The 14,483-nt window shown below is 52.3% G+C and overlaps 4 protein-coding genes across 4 annotated transcripts; 2 read left to right on the forward strand and 2 right to left on the reverse strand.

Moving 5' to 3' along the window:
• Positions 1-611: 611 nt before the first annotated feature.
• Positions 612-2,351, reverse strand: COL26b_008644 (uncharacterized protein; the record flags this gene model as incomplete). The annotated part of the gene is made up of 2 exons (XM_053181394.1): positions 612-1,782; positions 1,837-2,351. 2 exons carry the CDS (start codon positions 2,349-2,351, stop codon positions 612-614), a joined length of 1,686 nt encoding a protein of 561 aa, XP_053034670.1.
• Positions 2,352-5,140: 2,789 nt separating this feature from the next.
• On the reverse strand, positions 5,141-5,840 carry COL26b_008645 (uncharacterized protein; the record flags this gene model as incomplete). Its single annotated transcript, XM_053181395.1, has 2 exons — positions 5,141-5,165; positions 5,419-5,840. 2 exons carry the CDS (start codon positions 5,838-5,840, stop codon positions 5,141-5,143), a joined length of 447 nt encoding a protein of 148 aa, XP_053034671.1.
• A 4,012-nt stretch (positions 5,841-9,852) lies between these two features.
• Positions 9,853-10,548, forward strand: COL26b_008646 (uncharacterized protein; the record flags this gene model as incomplete). Its single annotated transcript, XM_053181396.1, has 1 exon — positions 9,853-10,548. The coding sequence occupies one exon, from the start codon at positions 9,853-9,855 to the stop codon at positions 10,546-10,548; it is 696 nt and encodes a 231-aa protein (XP_053034672.1).
• Positions 10,549-11,773: 1,225 nt separating this feature from the next.
• COL26b_008647 (uncharacterized protein) lies at positions 11,774-13,786 on the forward strand (the record flags this gene model as incomplete). Its single annotated transcript, XM_053181397.1, has 1 exon — positions 11,774-13,786. One exon carries the CDS (start codon positions 11,774-11,776, stop codon positions 13,784-13,786), a length of 2,013 nt encoding a protein of 670 aa, XP_053034673.1.
• Between the last annotated feature and the right edge of the window lie 697 nt (positions 13,787-14,483).

Below are 14,483 nucleotides of genomic sequence, written 5' to 3' on the forward strand. Positions count from 1 at the left end.
ATGTCTCTTTTCTTCCGCGCTAGAAATACAACCAACGCAACCATTTTTCGAGCCCGAAAATGCCCAATTTCATGCGCGCTTGAACGGTCAACACCACGGTAACCCACCGCGACCGCCTTATTTCACTCTCCTAACGACCTCAGACAATCAAAGTGGACGGCAACGCTTCAGGTCAGCCTCGTTGGCCCGCCAATAGTGCAAATGTCGCCGCCACGTGGGCGAATGACAGCTGGCGCTGGCGATGCCAGCGAGGCTCACGATATCCACCATCCCTGACGTCTCGCAAGGGTCAACCTCGTTGGCTTCATCATGCCATATGCGCCAATCATGAATGTTGGCCCTGCCCAACACACCATGATAACGACATAATGGCAACAAGAGACATTGGGTCATTGGACGTGTTAAATTGAGGCCATCGCCGGAGGGGGGAATTGTTCTGGCGTTGCCAAGAGTCATGCGAAAAAAACATTCGCGCCGTCGCCGGCTCGCGATACCTTTAATTCCTGTCTACTAATGTTAAACCAACCCTGCCTGTGGCCAATTCCTCGTCTATAATAAAAACGCCAATTACATACTAATACAGTGACCAGAAGAACCAACACAAGACTTTTTCACCGCCCTTCTACCGCCTCGGGGTCATAGTTGCGCCCACTCACGTCCTCATCATGGCTCTCGAGCTGAATCGCCCCCTTCTTCCTCGGCTCAGTGACTAGTGACAACGCAGCCCACGTCAGCCCAGCAAGCAGCGAGACATAGAACCACGGCAGCCCCCTCCAGGGCCCCTTCTTCTCCAGCCCGACGGTGAACGTCCACGCCAGGGCCGGGCCGCCGAGCGGGGAGCCCAGCGTGTCGACCATGCTGATGAGCGCGTACAGCCGCGACGTGTGCGCCTGGTCGACAAACTCGGTGATCATGGCGCGCACCAGCGGCCAGCTCGCGGAGCCGAAGGTCGTGACCGACAGGCCCGCCAGGAACACCACAATCTCCCAGCTGCAGCCCTCGATGAAGCCGCCGAGCGCGATCATCAGATACGAGCCCTTGGCGAGCAGCGCGTCCTTGCCGAAGCCCGAGCAGCGGAAGCGGCCGCGCGGGTTCGTCAGCACCTTGGACAGCCAGGGGAGGATGAAGAGGATGCCGAGGTGGAGGAAGCTGAGCGGCGACAGCAGGAAGGACGTCTGCGCGAGCGTCCAGCCGAAGTGCTTGCTGACGTACTGCGAGAGCGTGCTGGAGTGCGAGGCGTGCAGCGCGCTGGCGAGCAGGGAGGGCACGAGGCAGAGGAGGATGTTGCGGTTGCGGAGGATGCTCATGGACTGCTGCAGCTCGCGCAGGCCGTTGGCGAAGGAGTCGCGGACGGCGTGGGCGAGGGGGACCTGGGGTGTTTGGGGGCCGTCGCCGGCCTTGACGCGGAGGGTCTCGGGGAGGAGGGCGCAGATGAGGAAGATGGGCGGGGTGAAGAGGAAGACGAGCTTGATGGGCAGCCAAGGGCCGTACTGCTCCATGAGGTAGCCGGCGGTGACGGGGCCGATGAGGCCGCCGAGCACGGCGCCGACGGAGAGGTAGACGAAGTTGGAGGCGCGGTCCTTCTCGGTACTGATGTCGGCGGCGATAGCGTACACATTGTTGAACATGACGACGATGCCCCCGCCGATGACGCCGAAGACCATGCCGACGAAGAGGAAGTAGATGTTGGCCTCTGGGAAGAAGGAGAGCATCAGGGGCGCCCAGCTGAAGGTGAGGACGGTGCCGAAGTAGGCGAGCAAGAGCACCGCTTTGCGTCCGATTCTGAAATGTGTTGGCATGCTTATGATATGCGTACATTGGGGTGCAACAACTCACCTATCCGAAAGAATACCGTAGGGAAAAGCGACGAGCATGTTGATAATAGCGCCAAGCAGCGACTGCCACCCAAACAGCCACGCCATGTCCTTCTGCACCGGGTCCACCTTGCACTTCATCTCGGGGATCGTCTCCGAGTGCGGCAGCCGGTAGTGCTTGTGACAGATGTCGTCCTCGATGAGCCGCAGCATGGGGATCATGAGCAGCGTCCCACTCGTCGTGATGGAGAACTTTAGCAGCGCCAGCATGAGGATGACGGCGCGCGGCGAGCGCACCTGGAACCGCAGCAGCGCGTCGTTGATGCGCACCCCGACGGCCCAGAGCGCGCTCCCCATGGCGCTGCTGCCGTTGCCGCCGCCGGCCCAGCCCCCGAGCCCCGGGGGCGACCTGCTCCATTTCGACCGCGTCTGGTCAAAGGCCCGGACCGGCGCGGCGTCGGCGGGCAGGCCTTCTAGGTCGGCGAACTCGGCACCCATGAGGTGTGCGGCCTCCACTTCGTCTGACAAACGTGGCATTCTCACTTTTTGTAGAAGCCGGGTTGCTGGAGTAGCAAACCCTGAGCCACTGGGATTAGAATAAGAATATAGAAGAAAGGGGAAAGGGAAAGTGATGATCTTGAGCGTACAAAGGAAAAATGTCAAAGGGAGCGGATGTGAGGAAAGGGGGAATCAGTGCAAGCTGACGACGCATCTGGAGATTCAAATTCCATCGCCAAGCTCTCTCTCCAGTTTCAGCTGCGCCCGCGGCGCGCGGGTGCCAGCTTTGGCCCCGAAGCTTGCCGGAGCAGGCCTCGCAGGGCGATCTGGGTTATCTCAGGATGTTGGTCGGCGACCCCTGAGTCGCGATATGGCAATACTTCTGTCGGGGTGTAGAATGACCCGATATGAGAGTATCTCACTAACACAAGCTTCCACAAGCCAATCTGCAAGCTCCGCTGATCCCCCAAATTCACGCGTATTCGCCTAAGCAATGACAGCTTATTTTAGCACTGGTCAGCTCCCTAGCAGGGGCCTACCGTGCTGCCGGGCTCGCTGAACGCGCCGGACCGACACTTTTTAAGCAGCCGGTCCGCAGCGGAGGTTAAAGCTTGCTGTTCCGTTCTCTCCGGTGCACTCTGGTAGCTCCCACGGTGCTCTATGAAGCTTCCGTGGAGCGATGCGGTATTTTGTAGGCATGAAGCTGGTTGATTTTCATCTGTCCAAAATCTAGTGTCATGAAAGAGCGCATGGAAGCGGAAACGATGCTATTGAGATGAGATGTCTGGGCAGTGTTCACCACCCCGGACATTTACACCATTTGCTTTCATAATGGTAGCTTTGCCTGGCTAACGGCGATACATTGCGCTGCACTTGTAGCAGGATAATGAGCGCGCGAGAAGAGATAAGAAACCAACTATTGATTAAGCGTGCGGCGATAAACATGAGACTTTGAGATTTACGGTCACAGTAGGAAGTGGTTTCGGTAAGTCCATGTAGGGAACGCATTGAGATTGTCCAGGTGCCAGCCGAAAGCCTGCCAAATTAGAGAGAGAGAAAAAAGAGAGAAAAAAAAAAGCCCCTTATGAGTATTCTCACCGATTCTCAAACACAGGGAAACACATCGGTACTATCACCAAGTGATGTAAAACATTCTGATATTGCTTTTCATATTCCAATCTTAGACCAATCTCTTTTATCATTACCCTAGCTAAACAAATAAGCTCACATCGACTGTCCGCCTTTGACGTGTATTATTGATATCCAGTCGACCCATGAAATTGGATGGGTGTTTCATTCGTCAAAAATCTCCCGGATTGACTGTGACGAAGATCCTCTCCGAGGCATTTTTTTTTCCAGAAATCCCGTGATTGATGCCCCGTCGTCATGCGTCTCGGTTCCATAGTCGTACCAAGCACGGATGATCATCGTGTACTTATCCGGGCACAAGATTGAGTACTCTGTTCTGTCGGAACAGTTCGCACACTTTTCTTTGAACTCTTTACCAATATTACAAACCGGGTACCAGAAGCTCTCGTCGAAGGGTGTCTGGGGATATAAACGATATTTCTGCGCGAGATTCCACTCTCTCAAAGAGCTGTACATGAAAGCTATGATCATGTGATAACAAACTAGCGGCGCCCGTCTGATTTGCCCATGTACGTCTTCAAAGTGGCACTCGCCGCCGCTTTTGAATATCCATTCTTTCCTCAAAAGATACCCACCAGAGATGATCTTTGGCATGGCCGCGAAGTACTGAAGGTGGCCACGATCGTCGGGTTGACGGTTCCGGGTGAATGGAGTCATGAGCTTCTCGAGATACCCCTGGTGAATGTTCCCGAGCCGAGATAACTTCAAAGCTGTTTGGACGTGTTGAGGACGTACTTTATACGGATTAAGGCTTATAGCTAGCGACCGGTTCTGCGGCGTTAAAACACAGGGAGGCACAACATTGCATGTCTGTGGCACGTCCGCGTGGTTGATTCGATGCATTCTATGGCAATTTTGGCACACGGAATGGTTGGGCGAGTCGAATGCAATCTTGCCCCAGAATACGAGCTTTTTTACGAAAAGAAGTTGGCGAAGGAATTGTTTCCAGTCCCTGTGAGCGAGGGCTCGAAAGCGGGCGCAGGTCCTTGAGAGGATCGCCACAGTGACAATATCGAGGTAGCCGATGATGTCCAGAAGGAGCTCTGAGGGTAGTCGAAGGAGATGCGCTCGTGCGACTGTCTTAATAGAACGAGTGTTGCTGAGATCGAACCCGCTGGGGGCTGTCGCGTTGTCGATATTTACCATGCTGGGCGTGGACTTGAGTGGTAACTTGTCAACCTGCTTCAACTAGGATTCGCAAAGAAAATGGAATCTATCACACATATAAGCAATCTCTGCGATCAATCTCCGATTGCCGAACAGAGTTTATTACATATTTGCGGGCCTACAGTGCAAAAGTTGAAAACACTACAGCACCAACCTTGAGAACCAATAGGCTATCCACCTATGCGTCTTTGGTTGGTGATGTGGCGCAAACTTTGATGTATACGCTCCAGGTTGGATAGACCTACAAGCAATTGTGAACATCACAGCCGAGCAGAGCCTAGAGTGGTTGGCATTGGGATTCAAGTTGACGAATTCGAAATTCATGATAAGATTTGACAGAATCAGTGACCTAGGCAGGCAAGTACCCTCCTTTTCATCAGCACCACAATCTCTGGGTGATGGGTTTTCTGTACTTACTTGGTATTCTATTGGCGAAACCAGAAGCATAACCTACCTGAGTTTCGTCACTGTATTTTACTGTTCGACAAAGTGCAACAACAGTCCTCAAAGCGTCAAAGACTCTTACGAACACTCAAACTGTAGTGTGAAGGGGTCAAGTAAGCTTCTTTTGCAACAAATCATTATTATTAAAACTACTAGTATCAAACCTCAGATAAGGTAGTGTGCAGTCAGAAGACAACTATCTTATTTATTATAAAGTCTCCTAATGGAGGGGAAAGCGGGCCTTTCGTACCAATCCCTATTTAGAAAATACCGATCACCCTCGAATCCATAATCGTACCAAGATCTGATAATTACGGTGTACCAATTTGGACACCATATCGCGTACTCCACCTTGCATTCGTAGCATCTGTTACTGAAGCCAAGCCCGATAAGACTGATAGCAGACCGGAAGTCGGCCTCAAATTCGGGCTCCCGTAATTTGTTTGGTCTTTCCCAGTCGAGATAATGTCTCTCATTCAAACTGTGCGCAATGCCCAAGTGTGGGCAGACGAGCGGAGTTCCCTTCAGTTGCTTGTTGATGGCAAACATTTCCTTGTTCCAGGGATACTCGCAACCGCGGCTGTCGAAGATGCTCTGGAATGTCCATTGCTTCTGCAGAAGGATATTTCCATCGACGATCTTTGGCACGGCGCGGTAGTGCCTGAGACAGTTGCCCTTGAGGGCGCGGTGATATATGCTGTACGGCGCCATGATCCTCTTGAGGTATCCTTGGTTGATGTTACCGAGCCGAGAAAGCTTTAGGGCCATTTGCGCATGCTCCGAGCGCATCTGATATGGATCGAGTGAACTACCGCCAGCCCCACGACCGTTTCTTTGGCAAGGTGGTGTCCATTTTTTATATGGCAAATACCTTTGGTTGATGGGTTCTATTCTGTGACATGAGGGGCAGAACCAGTGGTTTGGCATATCGTGGACGATTCTTAACGAGAAATAATCCTTCTCGTAGTCCCACCATCCTCGAAATATGGGTGCCCTATCCGTATCGAGAACGATCCGGAACGAGGCGCAAGTTCTTGACAGAATCGCCTTGTCGAAGACTCCGAGGTGTTCGATTATTTGCAGCATAAGCTCCACAGGTAGTTGTAAAATAGCTGAGTTAATGTTGCTTGTTCTGCTTGTTGTTTTGTCGCGAGCTTGACGCAGGCCTATGTTGGTCTCGGCGTCCGCCATTGTTGATTGGGATAAAGATTATTCGAAACGAGATTTAATCAAATTGCGCGGTAGTGAGAAAAGGGAGAAGAACTGAAGTCCTAGAGCAGCTTTGGGGTTCGTTTTCTTTCTTCGACTAGGATGAAAGAGACCACCTTTGTGGACCATGGGTCTGTCTCCGATTTCATCATTCTGATTCTTTCCTGATAACAAAGTTTAGAAATCTGGCGGATATTTGTGCTCTTTGGGCCTGCGCGTGTATTCTGTCAACTTTTACCTGTATGAACCTGGCGGAAACATACACGAGGACCAGGATGGATCACGTAGAAACCTCTATAGCTATGCTACGGAGGATATAAAGGACTGCCAGCTGCCTTTTGGAGTTTTCCTATACCATGACAACTAATCATTCCGTTACCTCAACACCAAGATGTGCCTGTCATCCTCACTGAGCTATATCACAAACCTTTCCAACCGCCTTGGGGGCGGTTCCAACCCCACTGTCACCGCCCAGAAGCATGATGCTGAAGTCGGCATGTCTCTTAGCGGAAGACGTAGCCCTCATACGGCAGGCTTGGCTCATTCCGAACCGCAAGATTCAAAGGATTCTAGGCAGCTATCAGAAACCAGGGTAATAGGGGACGATCTACCGCCAAAATTAGCCACGCAAATTCTTGAGTGTGTGGTAGCCCAGAAGGATGGCTACCCGTTAGCTCCTCTTGCGGCAGTCTGCAAACTATGGAACCAGATACTTGAGCCTCATCTGTTTGCAGAGGTGACCTTCTGTCTGACGAACGCCAGCATTCTGTCCGGCGACATCGCCCCCGACACCCTGGCAAACACCATTCGAGGCTCGCGACTGCTGTGTTTGAAAAAGCTACGCCTTGTGATAGACGTGGATCTATCGAGTTTCACGACAATTGTCGATTACCCACGGCGTCGAATGAGACTGGGGGCTGACTTTGCGGATGTGATGGATGGTTTCTTCGACACAATGGCCGGTTGGAAGCGCGACGCATCGTTCGACTTGGATATCCACGAGGAGCAGTCATGCGGCCATCATCTCAATCATTTGGGAAGCAAACTCGCTCAGGGTACCCTGCGAACAGTTCACTGCGTCCGTTCTCTGCTGCATCTGGAATTCAACTGCGATCGATGTCGGTGTTGTTCCTATCGGGGACTCTTGTCATATCTATGCTCGGCCATGAAAGGATCAGATCACTTGAAAGAGATATCGTACGGCTACCAAGAGCGGGTTCGTCGCAACCGCTCGATGCAATACGAGCGCTGGGACTTCCTGCCGCCTGCCGTGGAATCACTCACCGTTCGTGACATGGACGAGCAAGGATACTGGTGTCGTCCGTCGACAGTTTTCAGAACATCTCTTCTCAGCGCCAGGCATCAACTCAGGACCTTTTGTTGCTCAAATGCTATGGACGCAAGTCCTCTCAAGGGTCCACGATTGGTCTTATTAAGGTGGCCATTTCTTAAACATCTTTCGATGACCTTTTTTGGTCTCGGACTGGAAGCAGACGAAAGTCTTTTCGACCCCCTGATGATAACGATGGCTGAAGTCGCTCGAGGAATGCCCAAGATTAAGCTACTTGAACTCTGGTTTACAGGACAAGATATAAAAGCACGAGACGCGGGCAACTTTTGCTACGCCGTCGACAACAAAAATGCTCACGCTGTGTGGAGTATGAATCGGGAGATTAGGCTCTCTGGCATTCTCAAAAGCGAATGGGACACCACGGCCAGACGACACACGTCGCGCGGTCTCACAACAGAGGTCCGCAGGACAAACTTTGTCCCTGGTGATGTGGTAGAAGCTCTGTCACCGGCTCGAGAGGCGGCAGCTCTCTTCAGCGAACGCTCTTACGCTACAGATCCCTCTCAGAAGCAAATGTTCAAAATATCATATGAACATCGATTTGAATATAGACAGGAGTATGAGATTTGGGGAGGTGACATATTTCACAGACGGGAAGAAGACGACAATTATCCATGGTCGGGAGACGAGTCGGAGGAGAATTAACCAGTCGAACTCAAGTACACGCCTAGATGTAGACGAGAGTCATCTGGATCTTCCCTAGAGGCCCGAAACAATTGCAAGCGGGCTCTTTCGTACGGATCTGGTAATTTCATATCGGATTAGCTCGAATCGTTCGTATCAACTGACAGTTCAACTGAGTTTCACGATGCCAAATACGCTGTTCAGTGCATCTCTCTCACCAGTGCAACGTATCGTGACTCGTAGTTCCTGACCCGCCTCTTGGAACTGACCAGACGTCTACGTGTCGCGACTCATGCTCTAAGCCTAGGTCGTTTTGTGATTTCCCCGGCCTAGGGTTGTACGGCGAAGGCTGATTGGTGCAATAAGCTTTAGAACCGTCCGGAGTCCGTCTGGACTCCGGATGAACAGTTTCAGGTCGCTATTAAGGTGTAGATCTACCTAGTTTCGGACCATCGTAAAGTCGCCGGTGGGTTGGTACAATGGCCCGCCGGAAGACTGCGGACAGCTCCGTCAAGTGCACATCAGAGCAATTGAAGACGATCATAAAAGGCTGAGCACGAGAACGTAAAGTTAAGCATGCTTTTCATCTCATTATCCTATCGCTTGCCACCTAAAGTTTGATTAATAAGTAACTATCGTTAACCTTCATTCCTTGTCAACAAGATCAGAATGCACGTCAAATCTATCGCCATTACCTTTCTGGCTTACGCCGCAGCGGTGTACGCGGTGTCATGCAGCGGAGATTTCTGCGGAAAAACCGACTGCAGGAAGCAACCCGGAGAACCTAGCTGCATCAACATCACTGGCGGCTGCACATGTCTTTTGCCTTAAGAGCGTATCGTAGGTTCCTTATGGTAAGTGTTGTTCTTATGATTTGCCATATTTGATCTGACTTGAATTTGTGCCCAGGACTGCCCCATTAAGGCTGGAAGAAATACCTCGTCGCAATATTTAGAACTTAGAACAATCAACTAGTTTCACAACATTATGCTGCCGCGCCGCGCAACTTGATCATCGTTTGCTGTCCCGGCAGGGGGCCCTACCTCATTGGGATATGTTCCCCTTCTACCACTCCTGCCAATTGGATGTCAATTCTGCCCTGCTTTTTGTCTTCCAAGTCGTCGTACCTGTTGTCGTGCCTGTCATCATTCCCATCGTTCCTACCTAGCGTCATTCGTGGCGGAGATGTCGCTGACTACGACATGCGGAATCCCGAAGTTCTAATTTTAAACGACGGAGTACCGCTAGACCCATTACATGGCAAGGTTGAAGAATGCCCATCAAGCTGCTTCCCTTTGGATGGCTAAAGGTGGCGATTCGATGCACACACCTGACGGCTCGGTGTGAGTCACCGGGCACGGGCTCAAACCTCCTCAGTGCCTCACCACAGGGCAGCTTGCTTGGTGAGATGGCGGGACATCATTAATACCCGGATTTGTACAAAAGTTCAATGACAGTTTCTCCCGTCTTGTCTTGCGCATCAACGAATTATATAGATTAATCACTTAGTTTGTAGCGATGGCGAATTTCAAACCCCGTTTTCTCTCGGAGCCTCAATTACGGCGTCACGAAGAGTGTGCCGTCGAAAACGCCAAAATGGCCGACTGCTGGAGCGGCGAACAGGCGGTGTTTCTTACCTTCAACTTTTCGGAGCAATACAAGTGTCGCCAGTACACGCTCATGCCATCACTGCAGATGGATATCATGACCCCCGCCGACAAGCCCACCTGGCCCTCATCGGTCGATGACGACAAAAAGCCCTTGCGACAACACTGTCGGCGAACAATTCGGATGCTGGAAGGGACTAAGTGCAACAAGAAAGTGCGACCAGAGCCGTGGTACATACGGGTGGACTCGAACCAGACGTTTGAGCTGTACAGCGACGATGCGATGAAGAAGGCGCAGGGAATTATCGATGAGCTGTCGGCGGATTATGCGGCCATGTGTGTTGTGACGCATGACATCCGGCACACGACGAGGGCGCTGGAGATTTTTGATATGAAGCTGCCGGCGAAAGCTGTACTGGTCGACTTGATCAAGGTGTTGGAGCATCAGACGAGGGATGATGGAGTCCCGGAGGAATTGGCGGCGTACACGGACGACAACATTGCGGTGCGGAACGGGCGGTATGATCGCAAGGCCGGAGTGTCAGGTGGGCGGCTCGGGATGCCGTATATTCGGTTGCTGGAGATTGTCGGGCCTGCCGCCGAGGCTCATCGGCGTGATTTCCAAAAGGCCGAAAAGGAGGATACTGCGTTGAAGAGGATCGCTGGACGGCTGAGGAATGGGTAGATACCATGACGGTTCTATCATTTTAGCTAAATGACATTGGTTTTTGGGATTCATCGAGTCTATCACATCATGAAAGAGCTGCGTCAAACTGTGATGGCATGACTTCGACGGTTAAACGGATGAGTTGCATCTAGAGTGAGAGTGAGTGAGTGAGTGAGATGGAATTGTGAGTGACAGAAGAATCCCCCGCACAGTTGAAAACGCCAATGGACCGTGCGGCACTGTCATTTTTCGCTGCAGGAGCGACGCGTGGGGGTCCACTTTCCTCGTTCCAGTTGGCCGATTTTGTGTCTCCCCCATCATTCTTTCAGGGAAAGGACGGCCGAGATGTGTGGGGAAGGGGGGCCCTTTTTGGGGGAGCTCGCCCATTCCCCGCGTTGACCCAGCCGCCTGAGGCGGAACTTTGCCAATCTCATCCCCAATTTCCACGATTTCTATCGACACATCTTCAACTTCGCGGCGCACCTCACCGTGTCCTCACCGATGCCGACTCCACCGTGTCCAACGTCCACCGCCCATTGATACGGCGATAGTTCCTGAGCGAAGGCTGCCTCAGCCACGACGAGCAACCCACTGCCACCGACCATGTCCCCATAGCCACCGTTCATGGCGAGCCACCCTTCTCCAACCCAGCATGGCGTTGCTGGCAACTACAAACGCGCCAGTCGAAGGGGCGCACCTCGACGATTCGTGTGCGACCATCCGGGATGCGAGAAGCTGTACTCGAGGGCGGAGCATCTGCAGAGACACCAACTGAACCGTAAGAAGCTTTGAAGCCCATGCGCGGTCTCACCTGCGCGTCTTAGATGTGCCAAGGACAGGTCAATTGACGCGACTCGCAGACAACCCTAAAGAGATCTTCATTTGCGATGTGCCGGGATGCGACCAAAAGTTCGTTCGAGCTGACTTACTGAGCCGACACAAGAAGCGACACTCATCTTCATATATCCCCCGTAACCGAGCACCAAGTTTTAGCACTTCCTCTGCCTCTAACGGCCTGTCTGGTGTCGCCGTGTCGTCGCCAACGGCTGCTGTCCCCGCCCGACCGGTATTCCCTCAGCCAGTCCAGCCATCGTCGTCGGCCGGCCCGCACGATGCGGCCATCCTGCTGACCCCCGACTCCAACGCCACCCCAACACCTACAACGGGCGCAACTAATGCATCATTAACGGCCAGAGTTGGCCAACCATCAACATGGCCATCAATAGACGATATCTCCGTCAACATGATGCGCCCGAAATCCGATCTATTCGGCCGGGATCAGCCGCCGATACCCGCAGAATCATCAATCATGCCGTCTTTCAATGCAATGGACTTTCAATCGGACGAAGCACTATCCCGAGAGAACTTTGCCGTCTGGTTGTTCGACCCTCAAGCAAGTTTCAGCGACTTCAATGGCGTCGCAAACCTCCCTTTCCTCGAGGGAGGCTTGGAATCGACCTTCAACAACAATATCCACTATGACTATGAGTCTTTGACCAGCCGTTCACAGCTAGACCCGACACCGCCAAGGCAAGCCGATGTCAGCGATGAACTCATTGGTGAACACCGACGCCAAGAAGTTTTGAGATGGCTGCAGGTCTTTCGTCAGAAGCAACCGAAATACGAGCACCGCATTATCAACTTGGTGCAAGAAAGTGGTGGAGATCTGCCCGCACTAAACCTCGACATGATGCGCGACTGTTTACAAGAGTACTGGAAGAACGTTTCGCCAAGGCTACCCATCGTCCATCAACCGACATTTGCAGCAAATCGATGTTCCATCTTCCTACTCATGGTCATGATTGCGTTAGGAGCTGCATCTTTGAGCAGCAGAGACTCGACGGGAAACCTGGAGCAATACGGAGGGTTCGCCGATGTCGTCATATCCAGTGTTCGTTGGGAGATTCTCACAGCAGAAGAGGCATCACCACCGGTCGGTCTGGCAATTGCGCAATCACTGCTACTCCTGGAGTTCTACGAGAAGATGTTCTCGTCAAGGCGATTCCATGAGCGAGCTCACATCTATCACTCCGCCACCTTGACCCTCCTCAGGAGAGGAAGTCCTCTTATTGGAAGAGCGGGGAGTGAATCGCCGCCGGAAGAACAGGCCCCCACCTCCAACGATGCAGCATCATTGGATTCTAGGACGTGGTGGGTGCGATGGGCTGAGTCCGAGGCGATGCATCGGGTCGTGTTTGCGGCTTTCATGTTGGACATTATCCATGCAGCCATGTTTGGCCACACAGCGGACATGGCACCCCATGAGATCCGACTTCCTCTGCCTTGTGATGATGCTCTTTGGACAGCTGCCACTCCTGACGTATTCCGCCAGCTCGATGGCAACTACCGCATGTACGGCATCAAACAGGTTTCCTTCCTCGATGGACTGAAGAGCGCTCTACATGGCCAGGAGGTTAAGACACATACCTTCGGGCGGATGATCATCATGTCAGGCCTGCTGAGCGTTGGGTGGCACCTGTCCCATCGAGAATCCCACCTCAAGTGGCTTGACCTGCGTACACCGAGTACTGAGACGCACGACAGCTGGAAGAAGATCTTGCTGCGGGCATTCGACGAATGGAAGGAGAGCTTTGACAAGGCTGTCGGCGCGAACGACACTCCTGAAGCACCAGGTCAGCCATCGAGTCCTAATGGTCCGATTCACTCCGCCGCTGCACTCTATCACCTAGCATACATCAGCCTTCACGTTGACATCGTCGACTGCCAAGTATACGCCGGCGCTAAGCGTTTGGTCGGACGGAAGGTATCCACACGAGATCACTCCAATGCCGTTGCGCGGATGAGGACCTGGTCCAACGCAGCCTCAACACGGCAGGCCGTCCTCCACTCTTTCAAACTGCTCTACCGCGTCCTCGTGGACCAGAGAGGACCTAAACGACGAACGAGTAGTTTTGGTTCACTTCCTGAGCCGGTTTCAGTCTTCTACTCATGCCGCACCGAGCCTGATCCGCATCGCCCATGGATCATGTACTATGCGGCGTTGACGATCTGGTCATTCGTTCAAGCACTTGGCATCCCCAATAAGAACGCCCCACCTGGACGGTACAGCGAGATCGCCAGGTACCTAGCCCATTTTGCCACTCTGGACGAGCTGAACGATGAATCAGCGATGGACCTGAATGAGAGACTGCCAGAACTCCTCGACTTGTTGAAGATGAGCCTCGAGCAGTCCCATTCGGAGTTGCTGCGGGAAGCTAGTGACCGACTGAAGCTCTGTCGAGAAATGTTACGGTAGTCTAAGCCAACAAGTGACTCATGCACAGGGAATCGTGGAAATGTATTTCTTGATCATAGGTTCTTGTTCGCGTAACGGCGACAAACCTTTTTGTTTGGGGGGACCTTGCGGAGCTAACCTTAAGGTTTCTGCGGCGAGGCTCAGGAGGTCGCCGGTAGGCTGAGAACCTCACTGGTCGCTCATATCTACGGACCGGTGGGCTATAAAAGTGCATTCAAATTCAGGAGTTAGCTTTATCAATAATACCCTACCTAGTTCAAAATAATTTGACAAAGGCTTCTTTGATCACCTCTCTTGTACAGCAAGTGGAGAGCATTTGATAATGACAAGAGACACTGGCAACCTTTTACATCCAGGTCGGGTCATCGAGTAAACCCCCCGACTCGCCCATCTAGTATTACGTCGAGGCACGATATACCCACGGTCTCAGACACTATATAAAAATTCACCACCGGAAAATATCAATTCGTGCCATGGATTTCATGTTTCAATTCAACGGCCGAATCTCATCGTAAACTGAATGAAAGTTGAGCGTTACTGTTTGGGCCAGCTATTCAGGCGAGTACCCAGTACAGACGATAACAAAGATAACAACAGCACTGGCAATACAGATATTAGAGATTTAAAGTATTAGAATACTAGCTATTAGGTACCTTAGTTCTGCACCCGGATAGCAAAACTCTAAAAGTTTGCTGAT

Source organism: Colletotrichum chrysophilum (assembly GCF_026319265.1).
Source record: "Colletotrichum chrysophilum strain AFK26 chromosome Unknown scaffold_77, whole genome shotgun sequence".
Lineage (NCBI taxonomy): Eukaryota > Fungi > Ascomycota > Sordariomycetes > Glomerellales > Glomerellaceae > Colletotrichum > Colletotrichum chrysophilum.